We start from the raw sequence: 26,607 nt of genomic DNA, 5'->3' as shown, positions 1-26,607 counted from the left end.
GGTAATCATTTTATATGGACTGAATTTTGTGAGGATCTTCATACTGAAAACATCCTCACAAAAAATCAGCCCCTAACTTTTTCCCATCTGCGCCCAACAACGTGTCATTTAAAGTGTCACAATATACCTTCCTGTATATATATACAAATTAAATAAAAAGCATACTAAAGGAATCTTTTAGCATACCTTACACAAGAGAAATATAAGTCCACACAGCTTTCAAGAAACTCTGCTCTTCTACATATAGCAGAAAACGGGGGGCACATTTTTGCCAGATCAACCATGAACCTCAAGACTGACATCGCAGCAGCAGGAGATGCTGCCTCCCCACCCATAAGACGTGCCGCATATGTCTTATGCATAAGGGCTTCACCCTGAAGCTCTCCCATCATATCTGTTGTTTCTTCTACAAGCTCCGCCACAAGGCTAGCAGTAACTTGTGATAGATTGCCCGTTTGGTGGGCCAGCATCAACTGCAAGCTGAGCCTATCAAATGTTGACTTAGCCATAACAATTACAGATTCCAACAGCTCAACAAACCTTAAATCTCCTGAATTACCATTACTTGGCATAAGGGCATGAAAATCTAGCATGCGAACTTCAGGTAATCTTGGGTACACAGGTTTTCCAAATATTAGACAGAACAGGGTGTAATATATTTCCGGAGAATCGTAGAAACTTGAGAGTACACGCGCCAAACCTTGATAACCTCCACCAGTACGAAATTTAAGTGAAAATGTCGGAGAAGAAGCAAGACACACACCGAGAAGAGTCATGATCCATCTCATACTGGTTGGATGAACAGCTTCATCAAGGAAATATGTTATCAGCTTAGACGAAACAAGTTTATGCCACTGTTCAAGCAATTCTTCAGAATCTATGGTCATTTGTAAATCAATAAGCATTTCCAGTAGCATATTCCGTACAATTACATGTTTCCCCATAGACTCTCGAATGATTTGATGCCTTGGTGTCACTTTAGGTGGATCAAATGTCATAATCACAAACCTGACCACCTGTTCCAGCTCAGACCCCAAAAAACCATCCTCTAGGATAACCCCAAGCAGAACAACCAATTTCTCTAAAACAGGAACTTCAACATCACCCCTTTGTAGAGTCACTAACAAATGTTGGACAAGGTTGATTCTTCGTAAGACTGTAAGATTATGATTCCGGTACCAATGCATAGAAACCAAACGTTCAAGAAATCCAAGTAATGCAATTTGGATGGAAACAGGAGATGTCACCCACAAGGTCCAGTCCAACAGGACATGCTCAACCATGTCCGAATTGGAAAGAACAATGCAGTTCGAGGTTTCAGTTGGCATATCATTATTCTCGAGTTCTGAAATATGACCAAGTGAATCCTTCTGCACAGAAAAATCATCCATATCTCCAAGAGATCCAGCTGAAGAAAGTTCATCAGGAAATTTTGAAGAAGCAAGATGCTCGTAGCTGCTTTCATAATTGACGCCAACAGGGGAAAGAATGCTATGAATTTGTTGCGTCTTATGCGGTTCAGAAACTGCCGCCTCGCATGCAGCAATCTGGAAAAATATCTCAAGACACTGCATGTCAAACAAAGGCATTCTACGATGCAAGAAAAGGGCCAGCAAATGGTATCCCCTATACGCTTGCATGTCTCGTATATTCTGAGGATTTTGATGAAGAGCACAAGCAAGTACAGCTAAGGCCATGTGCAGCATATTCCTGGTTTCAGAAGCTTCAACAAGAGCTAAAACAACAGTCATGCCACCGACTGTACGTAAGCTATCCCCAACAACACATTGTCTGCAGATATAACTATCACCATGAAGACGACCAAAGCGAGGTATGCCTACAGCATAGGAACTTCTTATCAAAACGCTGAATGGTCACAATCCGCTATATAAATTTAAAAACTAACAAAAGAAGTGATATGAATTGAATAAATAAAAGGCATAAAAAGAAAAGGTTATCAGTTACACACCACCAATTGGGGAAGCAGCTGCTGACTTGGGATCAACAAGATTAAACATCGACAAAGTTCCTGATGCCCTATAAACTTCTGATGATGTTCCATCAAAAGCAAATATAAGTTTTTTCCCATTATGCTGCAACGATAGATTTCGAAGCCTGTCCAGATCCCAGACAATCCCACTTCCATCTGCCTTGAGGTTACTCTGTTTGCTAGCACTGTCGATCCTTTGCATATTTGATGCCAGAGGCAACTCAGCTTCCAAAGAATCTAAGATGGCCATACTACCCCCACCACAAGCCTGATTAGGAACAAACCGCAAAAGATCTGTGTCTTGGAAGAGCCCTCTATATCCTCTACCAAGAATGTACATGAAGCAAATACTACCTGATGTGAGCACCTCCTCAAAAAGGTAGCAGCTGCGGAGTTTCCAAGATAACTCATGAACTTTAGCGCATGAAATCGGTGTCCCTACAGTCACCTGCAATGATTTTCCAACCGGAGATGGAGAATATCCTAGCTTTCCTGTGTGTCTCAGCTTTCCATTGAGATACAGATATGCCACACTAGCTTGGAACAGCCCGGCTAGAGCATTAGGCTTACTATGAACAACCGCAAGGTGATGCCACTTTCCTTCCTCCAATTCTAACCCAGAAAAAGATAGGGAACAAGAGTTGCTGGTTGCAAGAGTAAGAATACCGTCATCCTGAAGAAAAAGCTCCGCATAGAGTGTATTTCCGTCATCTGGTGAACCAACAGAAAAGAGCCGAAGAACATGCCCTTGCATCTGCTGCTTACTACTGGTGCTTCGCCTTTTAGAAGGGCCTGTCTTGGAAGTTTGATCTGACTCCTTTCCCTGAGCTTTCAAGAAATTCCGATACTGAAACCAACAGACAAATGAATAACCAGCAGCAGGGGGCCATGATCTATCCCCTAAAGATACTTGAAAGGAAGCATGCCCAAACTTGCTCATATCCATCTCCACATAGGGTGCCAGGGAAACATTCTGTGTGGTGATATCTTCCATGTGTACTAACCTCTCCATCATGGCAACAAGAGCATGGCCTGAGCTCATCAGCCTCGTTTGCAGAATATATCTAACAAGCACTCGAAGCTCCGAAGATGACAACCTGTTAGCATAAACATGCTATTCAGTGTGCTTAGAAAAAAGGAAAAAAACATTAAAATAAACCTGCATCAGTAATTTCTGGAGATGCATAATAGCCACCTGTAAGCCCCAAGTACTTCCACAATTTGCAAAGCATGAGAGAGTAATGAAGATGATCCCAGAAGAAAAGGCCGAATTGTCTCAAGTAAAAGTCCCAAGCATCCTAAAATTACAAGCAAATATATAATAAGAACTTAAGAAGACTGTGAACAAGCAATGTCTTAATTAAAGAGTTACAAAAGCTCGGTTTGATACCTATAGATGTAAGGTTTTCCTGATTGAAAGGGCTTCCATGAGCAAGCTTTTCAATGAAGGCTAGGAGATCTAATTGCACTTTTGGAGTAAAAAGCAGCAAGCAACGAATCAGCACCCCAATAGCACCAGCATTATACACCCGTTCCCTGGAAGGATTAAAGGAACCTGATGCAGCACTTAAAAGAAAATTAGCAGACCCAGCTTCAGCCATAGCAGATGATGTGGTACTTTCTGATGTCAACACACAGGATGGTGGAAGTACTATTTCAAGTGCAAGTTCCAGAAGCAATTGGATTAATTGCTTTTCACAATCAACACAAAGCAAACCAGACTCAGATAGAAGATCATAAAAGGTTTGTGATGATATTACTGTGTGTAGCCGGGTCCGGTTAACAGAATTACCACATACTCCAGCAGTCACAGCACGCAATAAAAATGTAAAAACCTTCATGTGCGCCAGTAATGATTGATCTTCAACATGTCCATCACTCTGGAAACTATGGAGGGTTGTTAATAGAAGGGAAAATCCAGTAGCTTCACCAAAAACTCTCTGAGCAGCATTATTAACACCCAGGATGCGCCACAAGGCTCCAAAAGTCTCACACATTGCATCTGCCTGAAGCTTATAATGAGATCCCGAAACACTTGAAACCATCCCACTTTTTAGAACTTCAACCAAAGCTCCCAATTCTTCTGGATGAGTCTGGCACAATTTGAAAATCAAATCATCTAGTGGATGAATAATTTACACCGAGTCTTAGACAACTAACATGCCAGCATGGAAACCAATCAAAGCATACATGCAAACAATGACAGTTACTGTTTGATGCCTACTTGATAAAGCTGAAATGGAGGACTTTATGCCAACCGTATAACGAGGGAGGCAGTAGAAATATTGTTTGATTGGCAAGTCGGTTTTTAATGAGATCAGTAACTCAGTCTTGCTAGCAGGGTTCGAGACCTCTGGTATCGTCACCCAAAGGTTTGCCAACTAAGCTAACTATAAATAATACAAATAATAAATAATAATAAAACATAAATAAAAAAAAAGGCTCAAATTTTAAAAAATAAAGATAAATAAATAAAAAGAAAGGATTAAATTTTTACTCTGTACAAACCTGCATAACATCCTCGACAATCAAACAAGACAATGTCCGTAGAACCCCTGATCGGTGAATATCAGATGCCAAAAAAGGAAGAAGTATGGTCACACCATTTGATAAGCGAAAAGATGACTGACTGGCATCTGCTTTCTTCAATAGGGAGACCATACAATCCCATGCAACAGATATTGTATCTTCAATTCCAAACAAAGGGTATTTTCCAGAACCAGATTCAAGAAGCTTGGGTGAAGAAATAATACTGTTTTTACTATCCATGTGCTTCTTGAAACTGCTTGAACTGGACTTCCTCTCAAGTTCTCCAGTGCTTTTATTATATTGCTCAGACCCAGAAAGAAATTTGTGCTGCTTCAGGTCATCTAATAGAACTTCTAGAACACCAACTTCTCGCAAAACTTTCTTATATTGCTGATCAAAAGACAAGAGCTTCACAAAAAAGGAAACAATTGTATGCTTTAACTCAGATGTAATTGGTTGCTGCAGTAAGCAGCAAAGAGAAAGTAACTCTTGTTCAGGAACACAATTGACAACGGTTACAGCATATTCTAAGATTTTCAAGATAATGTCCTGCAACGATGGAGGAAAGCCTGCCATATTTAGGATGAAAAGAGGCACTGTACGCAACTGTTGGCACAACTTGTAGTTGTCCAGATGACTTGAGAATATCTTAAACATTCGATTTAGAACTTCTGCCTGCAGTTCTGTGTTGTCTGCTTTGAGAAAAATATCCTGCAACATCTGTATTGCTTCAAGATCTTTAACTTTACTATTGTCCTTCTCCCAGATATCATCACTTAGTCTATCTGAAGATGGTGTACGACTTCTGCTATGGCCACTAGCTTTGCCATAACTTGATTTGGATCCTTTGCCTCCAACCAATACAGTGGGCTCATTTGGACCTGTTTGTGCAAGACTAACGAGAACGTCAAGTAACCTGAATAATGGTGGAGAAAGCTGTGACTGTGAGGAGTCCCCTCTTTCTCTGGTGTCCTTTCTTTCTGCAGTATAGTATGTATGAGAAGTATCTGGTCGAGAAACTTCATCAGAAGTATCTGAACGGACAGAGTGAACGCCCTGATCTTTTTGCAAGGTAGAGAGTAACAACGCAAACTGAACAAGAAACTGATAACCATGAGCATTATGTATATCTTCCCTGAGCCTGGTGCCACCAGCGTCTACAAAAACAAATTCAATTGTTCCCATATCAGTTGTATAAATTTAGATATACAAATAACTACACACACACTCCACATAAGCACACACACGCACACATGGCAGTGTAAATACAAGCAGCTAGAACATATGAAATTTTGAAATAATTTACCTAAGCATTTGTAACATGACACTGAGTGTCAAAGACAGCTGATGAAGTTTTTCTCATCAGTAATTTTATCAGAAAAAAAATGGAGAAATCACAAAAAAAAATTACCACGTCTATATGACAACTCCACGCATTCAAGTAACAAGTCTACTATCCCCATTGTATAAGCAGGGTCACCGCATTCAGGACTGAAATCTTTTACAGCCATCAACAGCACTTTTACCTGAACAGAAGAGCATTTGTACTTGGTAAAAAACCTTTCTAGAATGGAGAAAAGGTGAATAGAATCACGATCAAAGCCATTATCCAGAAAAGATGGAGAATATGATTGTTGCAGAGCATCAACAACATTGCAGAGTGGCAATTTTGTGCTTCACTCATTTATTTGAGTGTCTTGTCATAAGTGGCACTGTTTTTTGGGGCAGAGCTCTTCAAAACAACTTATTTGGTTTTGAGATGTGCCCAGTTTGTGCATCCATTTAACAAAACTGAAGCTCTACGTGGTTGGTGGTGATAGGAAACCCCAAGTCGTTGAGGAAAGCCACCACCCCACATCCCACAGTAGTTAGTAAAATCTGAAGGATATTACCATCATCACCACTCACCTCATAAATTTTTATTTTAGTAAGGTTCATGCGCAATCCAGATAGCACCTTAACCCAAATGAGATGTTTTCATGAAAAAACATTCTCTACTTATGATACCAAATTTTACTGACCCAAAATGGAGAAAGAAAAAATTCTTGCCAAAATTTGAATAAGTCAATTCTTTCAATGACTTCTGAATGTACAGTCCAATTGATGTGGTCCATCTAGATTTAGGGTGTGACCTTAGGAAAAGTTTCTTTGACATTGTTGCCTTTTTGATGCATTTCTATATTGCCTAATTTCTGTTGTTAGAGTTTTACAAGGACATCTCCCATTTTTTTAGGAAGTTTCTATCATGCAAAACTTTAATTTTCTTTATATATATATAGAGCGATACAAGGCCGAAACCAACAAAGGACATATCCTCTTTTTGTCACCTTTCTCTCCAAACTTTCTCGTCCATCAGCAATACAATAATTTTTACTGCTATTCATGAGAGTTATTTTGAGTTACTTCCTGTTTTTCTCACTCTGATTATATGCAAGTTTTATTTGATTTCATAATCATGTTTCTGATCTACAGTCTAATAATTCACTTACAAGCCTTCGTATGCTCAAAATGGCATCACGAAAACTACAAGGCATCATGATGTGTAATCACAAAAACAACAAAGAACAACATCAGCTAAAATAAAGTAAAATCAAACAACTAGGGTTTCCAACTCCCAAAAAAGGGATAATGAATTTCTCAATTAATCCTCCAAACAAACATTAAGAACTAAAGTATCTAACTTTACATTTGCTTAAATAGGGGGAAAAATAATTACTATAAATATACTAATCCCAATTGAGCTTGGAAACCACCTAATCATATTCCTATTGATACTTTACTTCTTATCAAGAAAATATAGTATATTGAGATAATTGTTAAAAGTACATCAATACTTCGGAACATAGCCAGCAGCTGCATCACCTAAGAGTCTCACCAGATAGCATAACCGATACCTCAATTGCACCTTATATAATTATTAAAACTACAAGAAAAATCTAGGAAAAAAAAGAGGCTAAACAACAAAATCCATAAAGGCAAAAATGAAAAACAGTGCAAAGGCCAAGAAGCACCACCAAGGCACCACACCACCACTGATTCCATGCACAGGACCACCCGATAACCTGTAAACCATCTACACGACTACACTCTCTCCCCCTCTACATAATGATTGATCATAGGTTCAATTATACAGCCGGTCAGCCCCCATTCCTCATCCATTACTCCCTCAGTCAACACCTCCTCTCCACAATAGTCAAGATCCAACCTGGCATCTTCCTCTTCTTTGTCTTCATGTTGTCAAAGTTCATGCTACCTTCAGTTACAGTATCAACAACGCATTTGCCAAAAAAAATTGGGCCCATCAGCTTTTCAAACCATCAAAAAGTGCAATTGCTATCTTAAGCTTCAATGTGTTCTTTCACTTTGTTTCGAATCTATAAATGAAACGGGAAAACTTGTGCCATCCCAATTTTTTTTCCTTTTTAAAATGATCTTTTACATATTATATGATAATTTTTTTTTTTTTTGTTTTATTCGCAAAAATGGGGATGTGAAACTTGTCCCATCCCAATCATTGCTAAATTTCATACAAATTTTGTTTGCATTCTAGCAATTACTAGGATTTGGAAGTGACAACACAAATTGCCCAATTTTGATATTTGTAACATTAGAAATCGAATTTAAAAATGCATTGATGATGCTCTTAGCACCCCTCTTTATCTATAATCTCCAAAAGCATACCTTTAATTCTACCCACATTCACACCCAATATTTGCCAAAATCAAGATAACTTTGTTACTTCTCAGCTGCATCAGCCGCCTTTTTACCTTCCTTGATTAATTCCTTATTTCGATCACCTTGTATCATCTCTGTAAAACTTCCGCTGGTATAAGCAAATTTTGATGTAGCATGGACTCATTTAGCCACCCTTAAAGATCGGGGTTGGTTGGCGAGGTGTGGTCTAAGCACCATTGTCACTGCCTTGCTCTCTTCGGTCTGCCATGAGTCAGTCGAGTGGAGAGGCCTATCCTATATAAACGGATGGCTCTTCCGCCCTCACTGCTCTCAGCTCTCATTCTGTGCCTCCCTTCAGCTGCTAGCTTCTTCCACAATTCATTCCTCACCTGCCACTGGTATGAATGAGTCCCGTTCCTTCTTAAACGGCTTTATGCCTTGCTTTGTTCCTCGTAGAATTAGGAGGGCTCTTCCCATTCGCTTTCACTCTACGTAGCCTCTACCACTTGCTTCCTCAAGTTCTTCTCTTCTTCTAGCCCCTTGCTTCTTCTTTTATACCACTTGTAATGTAGATTAACAATTGGCAGAAGCAACCATTAATTAAAATCCACACTTTATTGAAAATATTCAAGAACCCTAAGGGTTGTTCTTTTGTTTCTAATCTCTCATAAACTATTAAATATCAACTCTCTCCCTAAACTGAATTACAAGCCCTTATTTATACTAACTGACACAAAGCAAACCAATGAAAATATGCCACATGGCAAATAACTAAATAAAATAAACCAACTAAAAATGGGGGTCCGCATAATGCAACCCATGGGCTTGACTTGAACTCTATGTCTAGATCAATTTGAGTCTCTCTTGCCTCCAGTATTCACTCCCACCTTCGTTATTTTTCTGGACTTCCTTCACTTCAACTAGAATCGCCTCCATCCTCTCAACCATTGAAGGATTGTCCCTCAGACATCTTATACCTAAATCGACCCTTAGCGCATTTTTCTATTTTCTTTGGACTTGGTCTAATAAGTTGCTTGGACCCTCCCATTTTGTTAGGACTTTTATGACTGGGCACCAGTACTTTATTTTTCCACCAGATCTGGATCTGGGTTTGAGGTTTCCCACCACAGCTGAAGCCTATTCCTAATTATTTTTGAACCCAAAAGGGAAACTACTAATCACATATGACAAGATGATGGCTTCATGTTTATCACTGCTGCTGCACCACATCATGCATACCAACACAATAGTGTTGCCGAAATCCAGCACAAACACCTTTAGATGTATTTCTTAGTTCAAAGGTAGATTTGCATGGTAAAAAAGTTCATGAGCAAAAGGTGACTACTTTTCAACAGCAGTACCTTTTTTTGCAATTTAGTTTATGATGTAAATAGAAATGAACAGTAGAGAACAAGTTGCATAAACCAAATATATTACAAATAGCTGCACATTCAAAGGTAAAACCCAACAAAAGAAAAATGCCATACCAAATGATGTTTGTGCAAGTATTTTGCTGTGCTTCCACTATCAATGACCAAAAGAAGGCTGAGTATCTGGAATAACAATCGAAAACAAGGATTACATGTTGAGAGATTGGTTAATAAAAAATATCAAATTATGGAAATGAGAAATGGAACTATAGTTATTAATGCGATATAACATTACTCCAAAAGTTGTTGAGCTCAATTGTGATTACATATCTACCTGCATTGCATGTCGATGAAGCTGAATTGTGTGTAACGGAACAAGACCCTCTTTAAATCGAGAGAAAGCAATGAGAGACCCAGTTGCAACCATATGAAAGAGTAACTGAAGTGAATCATCCTCAATCAAACTTTGTGCAGCTGAAGGATGGTTTGCCAGCGCTTTCATAATATGCACTATACTTCCCTCTACCTGCACGATACAAAGTTTCAGTGAATTATCCAAACCCGCAATTTATATCATCCAATGATCAATTAAGTATAACCTCCAAATAAAAAAACCACATAGTCGAACTAAAGAGAATCTTGCATCAGAATCAGTTTCTCAACAGAAAAGAAACCAAAATAAATAAATAAAAAGGATATATACATAATAGTAACCCAAAAAAAGATATATACACATTAGTAGCCAAAAATAATATATACACAAAGAAACGAAATCTTTAAAATTGTTGCAGATTGACTTTTACTATAAACCCAAGTATCAGTTCATTCAGTTGAGATTAACTAATATAGGTTTCTAGTAATAGTGTGTAGATGAATAATGTTTTCGATATTTCCCAACCCACAAATATTGTTCAATGAGATGCCACAAGAAAACAGAACTTTTATCAATGGTTTAGTAAGAATAATGGACAAAATGCATTTAAAAAAATCATAAAAGGAATTTAAAACAAATAAAATAATAAAAACAGCGCAACACATGAGTGCATACACATTAATGAATCTCAACATCTGATCACACGGTCTTTGGGTTGAAGAGATAATTACCAGGATGAGATTAAGTCTTCATACAAAGGAAATGAACTGTTACAATTCAAAAATCACACGGGAAAGTCAATCTACTTCGACAGGTAGCATCAACGAAAAAGCATGCGGACATAAAGCACTTTGTGAACTCAGACTGTGTTAGATTGAGGCTACCAACTTAGCCGGAGTACCTCAAACTCTTCTTTGGAGGAGGTGAAAATTTGGGAATTTGACGACATCAGTTCCCTTCTTGAGTTGTATCTGCCCACTTCTTTTGATAGACAACAGAAACAATTCTCAGGTTTTGCAAACTCAAATCCTCGTGAAAACAGAAAGGTGCATATTGACTCCTTACAAAGTCGAGTAGCTAAAGCCTAAAGGTTCTCTTTTTACGTGCGATTCACATTCAGCCTTCTCCACGGAGAGACGATTGGGTACGTCCCTCCTTGTTCTTAGCCTCTTAGGATACCTGGAATGGGGAGAACCAAGAGCCCTCAAGTGAAAGGAGATTAATCTCTCTTTTTTTCTTTTTCTCTTTTAAAAAAAAAAATACCCCAGTAAGGAAACTGGGAAAGGAGATAAGTCTATTGATACTATCATCTTAGCTAGGTGCAGTGGCGGAGCCAAGGGGGTGGCGGGCAGGGGCAGTTGCCCCCCCTAAAATTTTAAGAAACAAAAATGAAATATATATATATATCTCTTTTTCATTTTCCAGAAGTTAATTGTTTTGTCTTTTATTTTTGTTTGGGCTTACTATCTGGTGAGAATGAAATCGATGGGCCCCTGACATAAAAAATATTCAAATTAAAGTTCAAAATATTTAAAGTCTAGCCATCATTCGGTTCATTCCCACAATTCCACAATTAGTTTCTCAGTTCCCACAATTCCCACAATTCCACAATTAGTAAATAAACTAGCGAATAAATACTCCATCACTCCACTCGATCTTGTCTTCTCAGGTCAGCAGTGTATATCGAAAAGGAGATTCCTAGAAAATTTAAATTTAGCACTGATTCATTGATTGTAGACTTTGATGTCAAGTCTTGTAAAGGAAAATTCTTTTAAGTTTGAAGTTAAAACTTGATTTTTTTGGTCGGCCTTCATTTTGCATTTAGACATGGCTATTTATGATTCTTGGTATGCTTATAATATGTTGAATGTTTTTGAGTTACAAACTTATTTTGCTTACAATTATCAATGTGTGTGAAAACTTATTTGACTAATTTAGAATTATAGAATTAATATATGTGATTTGTTATAAGTTTTTTTGTTGACCCAAACTCCACCCCCACCCTGGATAAAAAGCCTGGCTCCACCCCTGGCTAGGTGTCTCTATCATATGTAAGCAGTGAAGTGTACCTTTCCTAGTTCTTTTTCTTTGCTGTTTTTTTTTCTTGCTGATTAGTAGATTTCCACAACCCATGATGGTGTATCTTTAGTTTGTTTCTCAAAGAATATATTCAAATTTCAACATTTTCTTGATATTTCATATCAATTTTTACCCATCAACCAGGAAAAAAGATTATAATAAGACCAACAAAGTACAATTACACAAGAAAAACCATTAGAAAAAAAAATTGAAACCAAAGAGCTCATTCAATAGCAAATGACTGAAAGAGCATGAGAATGATTCAGACAAAACCGCAGACTTAAAAAGTAAGTATCATAAGCAATGATTTCTTCTTCTTTTTTCCTTTCTCAGATCAATAAAAGCATGCAACCCTAAGTGCAAAAACTATGTTAAAACCAACCACAGATGAGAGAGAGAGAGAGACCTCAAGCCGGCGTATTTGTCCCACATCTCCACCATGACCTTTTTTAACTACAACTGATTCCCCTGAATTTTCAGCCAGTTGCTGTTGATTGGTCCCATCAGGGTTCAAAAGGGCATTGAGAATACGAATAAGACAGCAAAGAATTCCAGAATCGAGGAGAGATTGCTTGTCAATTGGCTGTAAAAAGCAACAAGAAAGGGTGAAGTTGCATGGTGTGTACACTGCCTCATATATTGAATATTAAAATCATATAATACATAGTTGTTCTGCAACAAATCTTAATCACTTGAACATATCACATTCAACAATTTATCCCCTTTCGTTTTTCCTTCTTTTGTCGTCTATTTTTTTTTCTTTCTAATTTCTTTGTGCATGAGGCAACAGTTCTCGTATACATATTATTCTAGGTATAATTATTAAATAAAGGAATTGTTGAAGATACCAATATAGACGAATTTATCGCCTTATCGGGCTCAAATCAAAATACCAAATAGAGAAGAAAGAAGGAAATCTACATCCTTAAAGACTCCAAGACAACAGAGGAAAAACTTAAATTACATCTTCTACTATTGAAAATTTTAAACCATTTTTGAGTAAAATCAAATCTCACAAAAGGCAAACCTATTAAAAAAAATAACCTTAACCAAAAATAAGAGCTTTTTTTTATTATTAATATAAGTTCAAACTTATATTACTGAAAAGAAAAAAAAAATGCACTTATCATATTGGATATTACAAATGTAATTGTCACGGATATTTTGGCTAATACAAAAAGAGATAATTAAATCTAACAGGTGAAATTGAATACATTAAGTCACATATTATTTAGTTGTCTTTTCCTAGTAAAATTTGCATATTACCACACAATCAACCAAAAAGCACCAAATGTAAGCATATTAACTACTAAATTAACTTATCCACCAATAAACACTGTCCAACATAAATAACTATTCACAAGTTCACGATAAATGATACATGCAGAAGCCCCTCATGCCCTTACTAATCATCTTTCTACTAGTCATCACCATCACCACTGTTCACAATGTCCTCATAAATTTCTTGTTCCATCTCTTCATCTCATTGCTATTTTACTCATGCAGTTGGATATGAATAGCACTCATTGCGCCTTTCTCAAAATCTTCATATTTCATCTCTCAAACTCAATGAAAAGTTCGGTACCCTCAGAAAGTTATCTACTCTACTTCCTGAACTTATTGCTTCCCCTACTCCACGTCTCCACTCTCCACATCTTGCAACTGCTCCTCAAAACAGTGTTTTGACTTCAAAAAGACAACAACCAACTCTTCCTTAGATTTTTTCCTCGTTGACGTTGGCAGTTGGCCTAGCTACTGAGAATAGTATGGTTGTACTTGGCATACACTAGATGACAGAAAAAGAGGAACTGCATCCTGATTCTAGTATCTATGGCGAGAAGTATGGTTCTGTTTGAAACACAACCAATAGTTCATCCATATCCAAGGCTACTTCTCCTCCGGTATGTTGAACTTGAAGTTTGCTAGAGTTGTGCTCTTTGAAGTTTGACGAACTCACGAACTTAAATTGCAGCAGAGATTTGCATAAAGTACAGAACTCTACGATTGAGATTGCTATAATGAGAACTTGAGAGCCATAACATAAATTGAGATCTTTGAATAATACTAATATAATAGCAAAGAACTGTCTTTTCTGTATACTTACTGATCAGAAAAAAAAAAAGGAGATAGCTACCAGATCTTAAAAATAGGTAAAGTGGGATATATGACAAAAGAAACTTAAAGTTTTAAGAGAATTCCTCCAGGTTGCCTAAGTAGACATGACCTCTTAGGCTTGGTATCAAATAATCTCTTGCTGAAGAAGAAAATAGAACGAGGACCCTTGATTCGTATTCCACTCAAAGTGCATTATATACTGGATATATATCAAATGGACTGCGAGATTTAACATGTGGCCGCAACATGCCAAATGACACCCGCCATAGGAAACATGTCTAGCAAAGGAACAACCGAACAAATATACGCAAATTGCAATAGGTCATGCAATTCAGCTTTGGGTTCCCTAACTCCATATAAGCAATACTAATTATGTTCACAGAACATCAGTGCAGGATAAAAGCTATGATTACTATGACCAGACAAGTTGTTAATTAATTTATATTGGAACCAAAATACATGATCCTACCCACTTAGTCCAAGGCTAGTCATGAATATGGTTCTACCTCATTTATATTAGCAACTGGTTTTTTCTTGTAGCTCTATAAACATACACTTAAGTAGTATTAGTTTCAGGATATGTAAGAGATATTTGAGTGTATCAAAAGAAAAAACCAGTTGTATTTGTTGAATTGTCAATTTCTCCATAAGCTAGAACTTATGTGAAGGGTCAATTCTATTAATATATTAGAGGCTCATTTATGTCAACACTCTCCCTCAATGGGGCACGCTAAAAATATACAAGTAGAAGGGCTAGACATCTTCACCTGGTAGGAGTTGAACCTGAGACCTCTCAGAAACCAATGGCTCTGATACCATGTTGAATTGCCAATTTCTCCATAAGTTCGAACTTATGTGAAGGGTCAATTCTATTAATATATTAGAGGCTCATATATGTCACAAGTATTAACCTAGATGATATGATGTGCCTCACAGAGAGAGAGGAGAATAAGAAGAATATGATCAAGGAACTCCCTTGTTTTTGTTAGGCAAATCTCATAAGAAAATTTCACCTACATGGGGTAAAATAAAACTTAAAAATTAGGGGAAAAGATAGCCCAGAAGAATGTATAAAGTTGATGAAGCTTACCCCGGAGACAAGGACTTCCACCGCATACAACAAATTTGAACCAGGACTAAAGCCGTCCTGCACAATGAAATCCATGTATATTCTTCCAAGAACAGTACATCTCAAAAGAACAGAACAGAACACATAAAGAAACATACCTTTGAGACATCTGAAAAAAAATCTAGAACTTTCCCCACATCCAATGATCTAGTCTTGCTACTGATCTTTAACTTCTCAATATCAGTTACAAATGCTCTTCCGACGACAAAGGAGAATATGTGTGCTTCAACTAACCTATAGACATTCGATGCTCAAGAAATAGTTAACTTACAGGCACATGATAAGGCATGCTGATTAAAAAGCTATAATAAAAAGAATTACTTCCACATGAAGATAACGGATATGTATAAGTAATTAGAAAATAGTAAACAAGGGGTAAAAAATCGCTTACATTGTAACGAAATGCGCAATATTTGCATTTTGCTTGACTAATCTACAGAAAACATCTACCGCCATGTTGAGGGCCGCTTCTTTCTCCTGCATAGAAAATTCATCCAAATCATTAGTATCTGGAACAACAACATTTGACATAAGTTAACCATCTCGTGTAAGATACAACCTTTTCAGAGCTGGATGATCTGAACTCTTCCCAAAATCTCTTAAAGTCCAACTCCAACTCATGTCTGTCTCTGATTTTAACAAACCCAAAATAATAACAAGTTGAGCGTCTGATCTACTTAACAATAGAATTAAAAAGAATGTACCTTGTGGGGGTAGCTGGCAAGTCATTATGTTCAAGAGAATGAGCAGAAGACGAAGACGGAGAATTGGAATTGGAATGATTCTGATTAAAACCGACCTTGTCTTTAATATCCTTAAGCAATGTGGTCCATTTCATTGTTTTTCTAGAAGATTGAAACATCTACTTCTTCTATTTGTCATTCGATCATCTAATCCCAAAGCCCTAGTGGTAGATCCAGAAATGAATTATTTAAAACACTCGAGTAAAAAGATCTAATCTTTATGTTTTGCTAATAAAACGCGGTTTTCTGTTTAGAAAGAAAGGCTAAGAGGAGAGACAAAATCTTCTCCGCGTCTTTTGTTTCGCGCTTCTCTCTTTCTTTTTTCGTTTTCTCACACATCAAATTGCCACGTGCCAAATCTGCCTTGTTCTTTCTTGTTTCTGCTCTGTGATTAGAATAATACCGGAGTTGATTAAGAGATTTTGTTACCGGTTTTAATAATATAAATCGTAATGGGAAGTGTCAAGTGTATGTATAATGATGTATTTCTACAAAATTGATGGTGTCTCAAAAAACAATCATTTCTTAGCGAAGCCAAAGGAAACTTGGTAACCATGCGCGATAATAAAAAGGAAATGAATTGCCGGAATGAGTTATATATATCTAGATTTCTCATTATTACAACCACTATATATGTGGTCAAATGGTTGGACACTCCCCGATATAAAAAAATAATCCATCTTATTGACTTTGGAAAGTCACTATTTAATCACTTCTGTACCCTTCTCTAAATCTCTAGGATTTGATTTTTTCATCTCATCAAATGGTGTCACCATCTCTACCTAAACCCAAAAATAAATAAATAAATTACCAAATCGACGAGGTTGAAAAAGATGGCCTACTCATCAATTAATTTAGTTGTTTGATAGAAAAGCTAGCTAGGCTGAGAGGAAATAATTACTCATTTGATAAGGAGACAACCAACTGTTGCGGAAAAATGGATTAGGAAAATCTATGGCGCCGTAGTTGGCTTTCTTTGGGTGGAAGGAAACAAAAAGAGTAGGTGAAGGACAAGATTTGAATCTAACAGTAACATGTTCATACAATTTAAGTGTCACTCAGCTTTACTTAGAAGTCTCACTGGAATTATTAATGAGATATTAACTCTTTAGCTAATTGCATTTAAACTAGTGAGAATTGATGACATTGTATTGATTTTGTTTCCAACAATACCCGCTTAAAAAGGAAAAGGAATGCAACACACCACTGATTAGCATTAAGAGGCCAAGGGTCGGTGTGATTTTACCATTTCTATGCTAGACCTCCAAAATGAATCACGCGCGGCGAAATTAATTGGTCATTTGCCAAAAAGACTTGTTTATTCCAAAATATCTCGGGAAAAAGAAAGTAAAGTGTGGTGAATGGCACGATGAGGCCGAGAATTGTGATGAATCGAGTCCACTGACAGCAAAGGACTGTTTAATATTAAAATGGATTCTGCATGTAGTGAAAGTTGAACCACATTTTACTATCTTATCTTTAACTTTGCGTGGAAGCAATCTCTCCCATACTGGGAGCCCAGGATGTGGTTCAGCGGCACCAAAAGCAAACTCAAACATGCAAACTATGAAATCTGATTTTAGGAAAAGCACTTGTATGATTTCTATATCTACAAACTCGTGTTACTTCATCTAGCTAGTTTGGACTTTAAAAATGAAAAAAAAAAAAAAAAGACTTGGTTAAAATACACATAGGTCTTGGATGCGTACAAATTCACCGGTACCCATATCAAAAGTTTTTTGATGGTCAATTATATCGCTCATAGGGTCGCGTTTGAGTCCACTGAAGCTTGGTTTACACTTGTAATAAAGAAGCAAAATTGATCTTAAGAGAGATTCCTTCAGCTAACTGTGAGCCGCTCAGAAATAGGGAAACCTGTCTAAATCCAGAAAAATTGGGTTACAACTTACAACCGGGTCACTAGGTTTATCCAATTATTACAGCAAACAAAAGGACAAAAGAGCTTATTCAAAAAAAAAAAAAAAGGACAAAAGAGATTCTAACTGTGGGGAGATTTGGGGGAAATCCAATATCTGAGTCAGTTGGTGCTGGTCCCCCCACCTCGTTTTTCTAGTTTGAATGTGAAGAGCGCGGGAGACGCGGAATAAAGAAGATTAATTTGTTGACTTTTGATAAATGGATAATCTTCTTTTTTACTTTTTCTCTTTACTATATTTTTTCGACTTTCCAGTTTCCACCATTGTCACCAAGTACGGTACGGGTTTAAAACGGTGTACTTGAAAAAAAACTTTTCTTGGGAAAAAAACGGAAAAAAAAGCCTTGGCAATATCTCCGGTTTTAAACGCGTTTTTTTCAAAAAAACGCCGTATTTGGTGACAATGGTTTCCACAGAGCATACTTTACTTAAAATTTAAAACTGCATAACTGGAGAGTGGAGACTCCAAATGACACTTTTTTTTTTTGTGAACCCTAAGAAGTGACACATGAATACATGATAGAAATTGCGTAATCTAAATAAGTTCAGACAGAGATGCTGGTAAACTGGTACTGCAATTATTGATTCTCATAGAATTGTATCTTGTTACTTTCAGAGTGCCAAATTTTTTGATAGAAAAATATGGAACAAATAAATATATTTACGAGAGTCACTCCATCGACTGCTCACTATTTTGAGCAAGACGGCTGATAGGATGTTAAAGGCAGAGCTTACGGAGATTGCAAGATTACTTCACAACACTACGGTTCACAGATCGGAACCTGCAAACAGCTATTAGTTTTGTCATATAATGGTCTTTCGCCAACAGTTCGAAGCCATTTCCCGTTTCAGGTTTCTTATTAAATTGCTATCTTCATTTACTTATGGTTTGGCTTCATCTAGTTTTCTGCAATTGGTTTTCCTCAGCTCCTAGCTTGATTTCTACATTACTCAACAGTGGTGTCACAGTTCCAATTCTAACCCAGAAAAAGATATGAACAAGAGTTGCTGGTTGCAAGAGTAAGAATACCGTCATCCTGAAGAAAAAGCTCTGCATAGAGAGTGTATTTCCGTCATCTGGTGAACCAACAGAAAAGAGCCGAAGAACATGCCCTTGCATCTGCTGCTTACTACCGGTGCTTCGCCTTTTAGAAGGGCCTGTCTTGGAAGTTTGATCTGACTCCTTTCCCCAAGCTTTCAAGAAATTCCGATACTGAAACCAACAGACAAATGAATAACCAGCAGCAGGGGGCCATGATCTATCCCCTAAAGATACTTGAAAGGAAGCATGCCCAAACTTGCTCATATCCATCTCCACATAGGGTGCCAGGGAAACATTCTGTGTGGTGATATCTTCCATGTGTACTAACCTCTCCATCATGGCAACAAGAGCATGGCCTGAGCTCATCAGCCTCATTTGCAGAATATATCTAACAAGCACTCGAAGCTCCGAAGATGACAACCTGTTAGCATAAACATGCTATTCAGTGTGCTTAGAAAAAAGAAAAAAACATTAAAATAAACCTGCATCAGTAATTTCTGGAGATGCATAATAGCCACCTGTAAGCCCCAAGTGCTTCCACAATTTGCAAAGCATGAGAGAGTAATGAAGATGATCCCAGAAGAAAAGGCTGAATTGTCTCAAGTAAAAGTCCCAAGCATCCTAAAATTACAAGCAAATATATAATAAGAACTTAAGAAGACTGTGAACAAGTAATGTCTTAATTAAAAAGAAAGGATTAAATTTTTACTCTGTACAAACCTGCATAACATCCTCGACAATCAAACAAGACAATGTCCGTAGAACCCCTGATCGGTGAATATCAAACAAAACATACTTATGGTTTCGCTTCTTCTAGTTTTCTGCAATTGGTTTTCCTCAGCTCCTCGCTTGAGGATTTCCCCGAGGAGACTTTTCTACATTACTCAACAGTGGTGTCACAGTATCGAGCTTCTCTTTCTTTGGTCACCCCTAGTAAGGCCACAACTCCTTGATTTGGGCATTACTGGGAATATACTTTGGCCTTTGGATATGTTGGTATTATCGATACGATGCCTCAGGAAGTTTTATAATTGATGGTATATCGAAATGAGGAGAAGGAATATAATTGAAGTCCATGGAAGGGAAAATATAAAATCAATGAATATTGTAAGAGCACGTTGCAGCTTCACAAGGAGTCGTCTTCCAGAACATCATCACGTTGAACCGGCCTGTCAGCTAACCAGCATCGAAAAAGTAAATCAGAGCTAATACGCTCAAGTATAAACTGATACTGCAACACAGAGTGGTACCCCTTTTGAAAGTTCCTCCAGTGCAAGTTCAGACATTCAAACTATCCTTCACTCTTTTCATTCCCAGCAGTTCACCAGTAAGTTTTAGCTAGTATCCCTGCATTTAAAATGCATAACCACACTGTCAGAGAACTCACTCAAATTATCACAAGACAAGGACAAATACGATAAAGAAGCAAGTATGAATCATGTTGCATTTATACAGTAAATGGACAAATGACGCCAGACGCAGTGAAAACCTTGCAACTCAGGTGCAGTCAAGTGATAAAGACAATTTACATGAATGCACCACACTTTATCAATGTAAAGGATTAAGGAACAAGAACGATATCATTGGCTTAGTATTCTGATCTTAACATAGAACAGATATCGACTGGTGAAAAAGTTAAGAATTTCTAGCAGGATTGTGGCACGCCACTGCCACTGCCAGTGGCTGACATACGTGCGCCAATTAGTCTTCCCCAAACAATTACATTCCAAATACATTAACTTATATTTTCAATCTTAATCTAGCATTCTAGTCTTCGGAGTGGCATAATTTCGTGGGGAAGGGCGCTAACTTCGTCAAAGGAAAATTTTGTCTGTAGTCAACAAACGTCAGAAGCTTGTTTGACTGGTGTGTGGGTTTTTCTGCTTTGGCACGCCACTGGCAGTGGCTCTGCTGCATCACATCCTTAGGAGCAAAAAACTGCAATCCCTTATCCGCATCAACTGTTATTTGCAGATGCAGTTGAAATGTGCCAAAATACATGGAATATATATTATTTCAAGAGTATCATTTTTTGTGATTAGCATCATTTTTTATTTTTTTTTGCTCGGTAAAAGTGATATTCCATTAATAAAAGAAAAGTAGGCTGAGAAGACCTACATTACAAGAGAACAACCGAAAAATAAATATTTACAAGCGATGAAACAAAACATAAGAAGGAAAAAAACAAAAAACCCCTGACATGCACCGCCACCCCATGTCTAAAAACATAATACGATCCCATCTAGCAACAAAATACTCAAAGAACCATCCTCTAAACTCTTTGAAGACTTTAGACCACCGAAATAACAAAGCTTTTATCGAGAGAATTGTATTCTTACGCGAAATAGAGATGCCATTAAAGTGACGACGGTTTCGCTCCACATGCGATTTCCAGAAGAAGAGAAAGGACCATGACTCCAACCTTTAAGCAAATCCAATACCCGGTCCGGGCATACCCAAGTCATTCCATACTCTAAAAGAAAAGCAGACCATTAAACACTTAGACAGTAAAACTAGTTCTGTGTCACCTGATTCTATCTCAAGAAGTCAAGAGGACTTGCCATTTTAGGGGAACCAGGGCGAATCATTAAAGACAAAGGATAAAACTGAATGGTAGGCAAATAAAAGAAGAAAAAACAGGAAAAGGAAAGTTGTACTGAATGTATGTTATTCCGGTAGTGAGCAATGAACAGCATGCATGTATCCAACACGCCTAGTATCCTCTTCAATTCTTCAAAGGAATGCACACATTCAATGAGTCCTCAATGTTCAATGTTCTGAAACACTCCCTATTCTGAACCTTTATCTACATTCCAGAGCACTCTCTTCGGCTCTTATATTGGTTAATAAGAAAACTATGGAAATTGTTTTGGTATTACTAGAAGACTAATTTCACAACAAATACAATTAATCAATCAAAAGTTTGAGTACAGTGAAAGAAAAGGCCATGAGAACGTTCTAGTGGGTAACCTGCAAGTTCGGCGAAAAGATTGAAAGATAAAGATAGAACTTAAGCTAAGGTGATTCAAGGCTTTATTTTCAATTTCCTAGATACCTGATCCTCCACCAATATCACCTTAGGAGAAAGCTGCAAAAACCCTCAAAGTTTTGTAGTTTTCAAATGGCAGCAAGGTTTTTATTTCTTTATTGTATTTGCATTTTCTTTGATGGATAATTTGGTCGTGCGAACACCTACAAGACAAGCAAAACCCTCAGATCACCCTATTTCTAGTTCTATTTTGACCAACAAACTTTGCAAATAGGGGGACCACAAAGAAAGCAAACATTCCAAACACGGGCTCTCCAATTGTCACTACAAATACAAATCTGATGTACACAACAATAAAATGTGTTAGATTAAGATACCATGCAACGGGAGTCAAATTCAATCTGTCAGTAGCATCATCAACGGCCCAGATATAAGGAACAGAAGTGCGGGAGTATTCATCAACCTGACATGAAACAATTACATAACAATAAAGAAAACTCTGAAGCCAATTAATACTAATTACCTCTATAGCTCCATTTTTTTTCATTTTCACCCCAGTATGGCAGCATCCTCTAGTCCTAGGTTCTGGGATACAGAAAAATCCAAAGGAAAAATATAGTTAAAAACAAGTTTCTAAAGGAAAGTAGAGAAAAAAAAACAAAAGGTGTCCACAACAAGATCAAAATAACCTTAGTATTTGGTCTACGCCCAGTCGCAAACATGATATGAGAGAAACCATCAAGAGTTTCTTCATTAGTCTTCAGAGACAGTGACCCATCTTGTGCTTTTAGAATTGCCTCGGGAGATTCCTCAGTGTACCTGTTCTTAAGGAAACATATCTAGGTGGCACTGCATACCAATCAATGGTATCTACCTCCTTCACAACTAGCTAGGAGCCTATGCATTCAAAAGTGTAGCGTCTAAAATCACCCCTTGCCTAGGCTAGTGCCATTCTCGGAAGCTAGCCATTGTGCATTAAATTGCATACAGCATGAAGTCACTGCAGAGAGGTCTCCTAATATTCTAAAGACAAAAGAGATGTCCCTATGCATCACAACCACATGAAAAAAATCATTCCTTTGACACCCACCACATTAAAGATGACCATGAAACGTATCAATCTAAGTAACATGACTAAGCAATTCCTTAACTTTTAAGAAGTACTTCATATAAACAAATCAAAGGAGTCTAATCCAATACAAGGATAGATATCATAGTGTTCAATACTCAGGAAGGTAGAGTGTTTCTAGAAGTTAACGACTCAAGGGTCTTAAAATCAATGATATAAAGCTCAACTCTACTTGACAAATAAAAGCATTCTTTCCTAGGACTATGACATATACCAGCACCTAAACTACACAAACACACATCTAAAGAATATGTTTTCCAGTAAGCTATAAAATTTCATGAAATTAAAACAAGTAAGGAATTCACATAAGACGGGGAAACCTAATTACTTCAAACAAATGAAAATAACCATTAATCATCTAACAACATCAGCAAATAAGGTAATACCGTACCACTGCCAGTTTTAAACAACAAAATGAATAGCATTCAGTTAGCACATAGGTACCATTGCCCCATAACCCATATAACTATCTAAAATTACAACAATGCATCTCTAAAACAATGAGCAGATTAAAGAAATAAACCAGAAAGTCAGATCAGATACTTTCTTGGTATAAATTACTCAACTCTCTACTAAACAACTACCAACTAATAATCCAGAAACAGCTATAACATCTTTCTATCGGCTCATGTGCACAATGTATTTCTGTTGCATACTCTCTGAGTACTTCTTGTTCAAAGGGTGCACTAGCAGAAAACAAATATACCTTTGTCTGAAGACATCATCCTTTTTGCGGGAGTCGTTCCAACAACTCTTTCAAGCCGCAACTGATCGAAGCGAGAAAAAAGCACAGTGCAAGTCAAGTCATCAGACCCTTCAAGCATATTCATAACCTCAGGATAGAACTCTTTTCTCTCTGGAAGAGAGTAGATGATCAAATTCTTCATGCCACGAATCTTGTATCTGTGATAGAAGTGTGATCTCTCGGTGTAAAGCATGATTTTCCTTTTTCCTTCAAAAAACCACACACGTGCTCGAGATATGTCACTCTGCTTCGTATACTCTCCAAGCAGACAAAAGGAAGAATTCTGGGCTTTCAAGAAATTCCTTATCCGAACAAATTCAAAGTAAGAATTGATAAAAAGCATGGTTCCTCCCAGAACAGAATCTTTTATCTTGGGAAACACCTTCTTAACAAAATAATCAAGACGGGCATCATCAGCATCAACAATTGAAGCGGCATCAAAGCGCTCATAAATCTGCCTCACTTGAAGCAGTACTCTTGGAAGAACACCTTTAAATTCTGTGACAGATTTCACCTTTCCTTGGTAGTTCAGACAGTGGTGATTGAACAATGCATTCATGTCTGGGTTGAGAAAAGAACCCAACACTATTGTCTGTCGATAGAACTTAGCATGTCCATCTAGATACCATTGCCTAATGCGCATCACATCAGTTCCGTGCTGTTTAGATGGAATCTGGTTTAATTTTTCCACTACAGAATTCACATGGGACCAATTCTGCATTGAAATTACATCTGCATGATCAACGATTAGTACCTCAATAGAAGAGAGATAGTCGACATCTTTTTCCTTGTCAAACTCAGCCTGCCCGATTTTAGTAACTATACCAAGAGGGGAAGCAATTATCATATCTGACGAGTAGAAATCACTGTACAGCTTTATGCTTCTCCTAGTAAACTTAATGCCAATCATGAAGTGATCGTTGTTATTTCCACCAAAAAGAATATCAAAGTCAGACGGTTTTGAAGACTTCTGAGGTATTGGGATTTCTTCATCGTCATCATTGTTTTTGACCTCTTCTGTTCCAAAGTCCTCATAGAAACGGTCCTTGTGCTCCACATTATTTTTGTGTGACAAAGGTGTCAGTTGTATCAGCCTCTTAACAACTCGAAATGCAATGCTGGCCATTGGCAACAAGATCAGCACCTTGGGACGGGTAAATCCATGATCAAGGAATCCACCTTCATTACTAGACTCCTCTTTATTAATTTCAGGAAGCTTGGCCAATTTTGCTTCATTCTTAGTAACAAGTTCCCTAGTTCTGAACACATGGTTCAAAGCATGCATAATGTATCCATCCATGATACTCGAATCTTCTTCCAAACCTTTACGATAAAAAGGCCTCTTGTTACAGTGCAATATGTCGCGATAGCTGTTGCAGAGAGAGAAAAAGAGTCTTCGCCTGGAAGAATGAAATTCTTTACCTCCCGATGAATTATACACATCAAGCCAATGCTTAAAAAACTTCAACTTAAGGCCATAATCTGAACTTTCACTCACCTCCTTAAGAAAACACTCCCCTGTTCCAACCCATTTGGTCATCGGCATGTCAACTGCAGGCACCTTCCACTCAAACTTCCATTTCTTTTTCGCTAACTCATCAGCTTCTGCTTGTGTAATTACACGCCCCAGATGAACTGTCATGGAAATCGTGCTCTTTGATGAATCAATATGATCCTCATAGTCCGTGTCAAACGCCTCATCCTCATTTTCACCCTCCACTATAAGATCACCCAAGATAGGTTCCTCAACATCACTTCCCATGGACTCGTTTTCCGTACCTTCCTCATCATCCTCTTCAGACACACTAGGACTCGGACTATGAAGAACAAGCTTAGTTTCACTCCTTGCCCGCTTCATACTGTCAACTTTCTCATCAGGTTCTTTATGTCTCTTTAACACTCCTCCTTTTCCGCCGTAACGTTTTGTCATTTTTGTAAACTTGCAATCTCACTAGAAACCGATAAAATAAATTTAAGTCTGTTGTCACTGACTTATTATAATTTGATATTTAGTTCACTAGGGTTTTAGTTTTGGATATTAGAACCCTAGTTAATCTATTCCGTCCAGTTTTGTAATTTCAAAGCCCACCTTAAGTCCAAAAGCCCAACTCGTGCCACATAACTATTTTACCACTTATTATTCCCTAGCTAGAGAATGAATTCCTAGGACCAGTCCATACCTGTTGACAGAGATAGTAATTGAAAGGTGGTATATAATGAATAATACGGATCGTGGTGCATGGACTACGGAACTGCTAGAACTCTGTCTATTTAATGGATCAAATTCCTTGTAACCCTCACTTTGTATCTTTTGTCACCAAAGATGAGTCACCTCACTTAAGTGATGGGTAGGGCTGTCAATGGGTTTCGATAATCCGATAACCGATCCGAACCAAACCGATAAAAAACGGTTTGGGTTTTGGTAATTTGATTTATTTTCTATCGACCCGAAACCAAACCAATAAGAGCCTTCCACCGAACCGATATAAACCTGAACTAATAAGATGACATTTTAGTAATATTTATGATTAATTTTGTATATGTTTATCAATTAATTAATTGATTTAATTTAAGATTTAATTGATTTTATAGTTTTCGATTCAGGTCAGTTCGGGTTCAGTTTGTAATATTTCTTATCGGTTCGGTTCGGTTTTGGGTTCCAAAATTTCTTATCGGTTCGGGTTTGAATTTTTCAAAACCCAACCCAAACCAATCCATTGACAGCCCTAGTGATGGGTAGGAGCCTTCACATATGACCACAAA

The 26,607-nt window shown here is 37.5% G+C and overlaps 2 protein-coding genes across 15 annotated transcripts in view; both read right to left on the bottom strand.

Moving 5' to 3' along the window:
- Window positions 1-22,800, bottom strand: part of SPI (BEACH-DOMAIN HOMOLOG A1) — a 31,150-nt gene extending 8,350 nt beyond the window's left edge. The window contains exons 1-14 of one of the 3 annotated variants that reach the window (XM_086590235.1): window positions 15,965-16,549; window positions 15,820-15,889; window positions 15,652-15,737; window positions 15,359-15,494; window positions 15,222-15,278; window positions 12,423-12,599; window positions 9,899-10,090; window positions 9,682-9,747; window positions 5,931-6,045; window positions 4,499-5,676; window positions 3,381-4,083; window positions 3,186-3,288; window positions 1,970-3,087; window positions 187-1,837 (exon numbers count right to left, since the gene is read on the bottom strand). In XM_086590235.1, the coding sequence (XP_086446361.1) occupies window positions 187-1,837; window positions 1,970-3,087; window positions 3,186-3,288; window positions 3,381-4,083; window positions 4,499-5,676; window positions 5,931-6,045; window positions 9,682-9,747; window positions 9,899-10,090; window positions 12,423-12,599; window positions 15,222-15,278; window positions 15,359-15,494; window positions 15,652-15,737; window positions 15,820-15,889; window positions 15,965-16,122 (5,810 nt within the window). In that variant the 5' untranslated portion in view covers window positions 16,123-16,549. Of the gene's footprint in view, window positions 1-186; window positions 1,838-1,969; window positions 3,088-3,185; window positions 3,289-3,380; window positions 4,084-4,498; window positions 5,677-5,930; window positions 6,046-9,681; window positions 9,748-9,898; window positions 10,091-10,668; window positions 12,366-12,422; window positions 12,600-15,221; window positions 15,279-15,358; window positions 15,495-15,651; window positions 15,738-15,819; window positions 15,890-15,964; window positions 16,550-22,493; window positions 22,556-22,659 lie in introns of those variants that run through there. The other 2 variants (XM_086590236.1, XM_086590237.1) reach the window with 2 other exon arrangements.
- Window positions 18,496-25,887, bottom strand: NOF1 (U3 small nucleolar RNA-associated protein). 12 transcript variants are annotated; one of them, XM_086590244.1, is made up of 7 exons: window positions 22,660-25,887; window positions 22,494-22,555; window positions 22,348-22,433; window positions 21,321-22,173; window positions 19,702-20,328; window positions 19,500-19,602; window positions 18,496-19,402 (listed from the first exon to the last, which is right to left on the bottom strand). In XM_086590244.1, exon 1 carries the CDS (start codon window positions 25,772-25,774, stop codon window positions 23,786-23,788), a length of 1,989 nt encoding a protein of 662 aa, XP_086446370.1. In that variant the 5' UTR covers window positions 25,775-25,887; the 3' UTR covers window positions 18,496-19,402; window positions 19,500-19,602; window positions 19,702-20,328; window positions 21,321-22,173; window positions 22,348-22,433; window positions 22,494-22,555; window positions 22,660-23,785. The 12 variants fall into 12 exon arrangements, with proteins under 12 accessions (XP_086446370.1, XP_086446371.1, XP_086446374.1 ...); XM_086590245.1 differs by having other exon boundaries at window positions 21,321-21,454; XM_086590248.1 differs by having other exon boundaries at window positions 18,496-19,152; window positions 19,310-19,402; window positions 21,321-22,555.
- Between the last annotated feature and the right edge of the window lie 720 nt (window positions 25,888-26,607).

The sequence above is a fragment of the Coptis chinensis genome, chromosome 2, assembly GCF_015680905.1.
Source record: "Coptis chinensis isolate HL-2020 chromosome 2, ASM1568090v1, whole genome shotgun sequence".
NCBI classification, from domain to species: Eukaryota; Viridiplantae; Streptophyta; class Magnoliopsida; order Ranunculales; family Ranunculaceae; genus Coptis; species Coptis chinensis.
The sequence above is the reverse complement of the archived record's forward strand: the minus strand, read 5'-3'. Positions and strand labels throughout refer to the sequence as shown.

Bases quoted from the DNA above. Each gene is read 5' to 3' on its own strand.
- NOF1 (XM_086590238.1), bottom strand. From the start codon at position 25,774: ATGACAAAACGTTACGGCGGAAAAGGAGGAGTGTTAAAGAGACATAAA.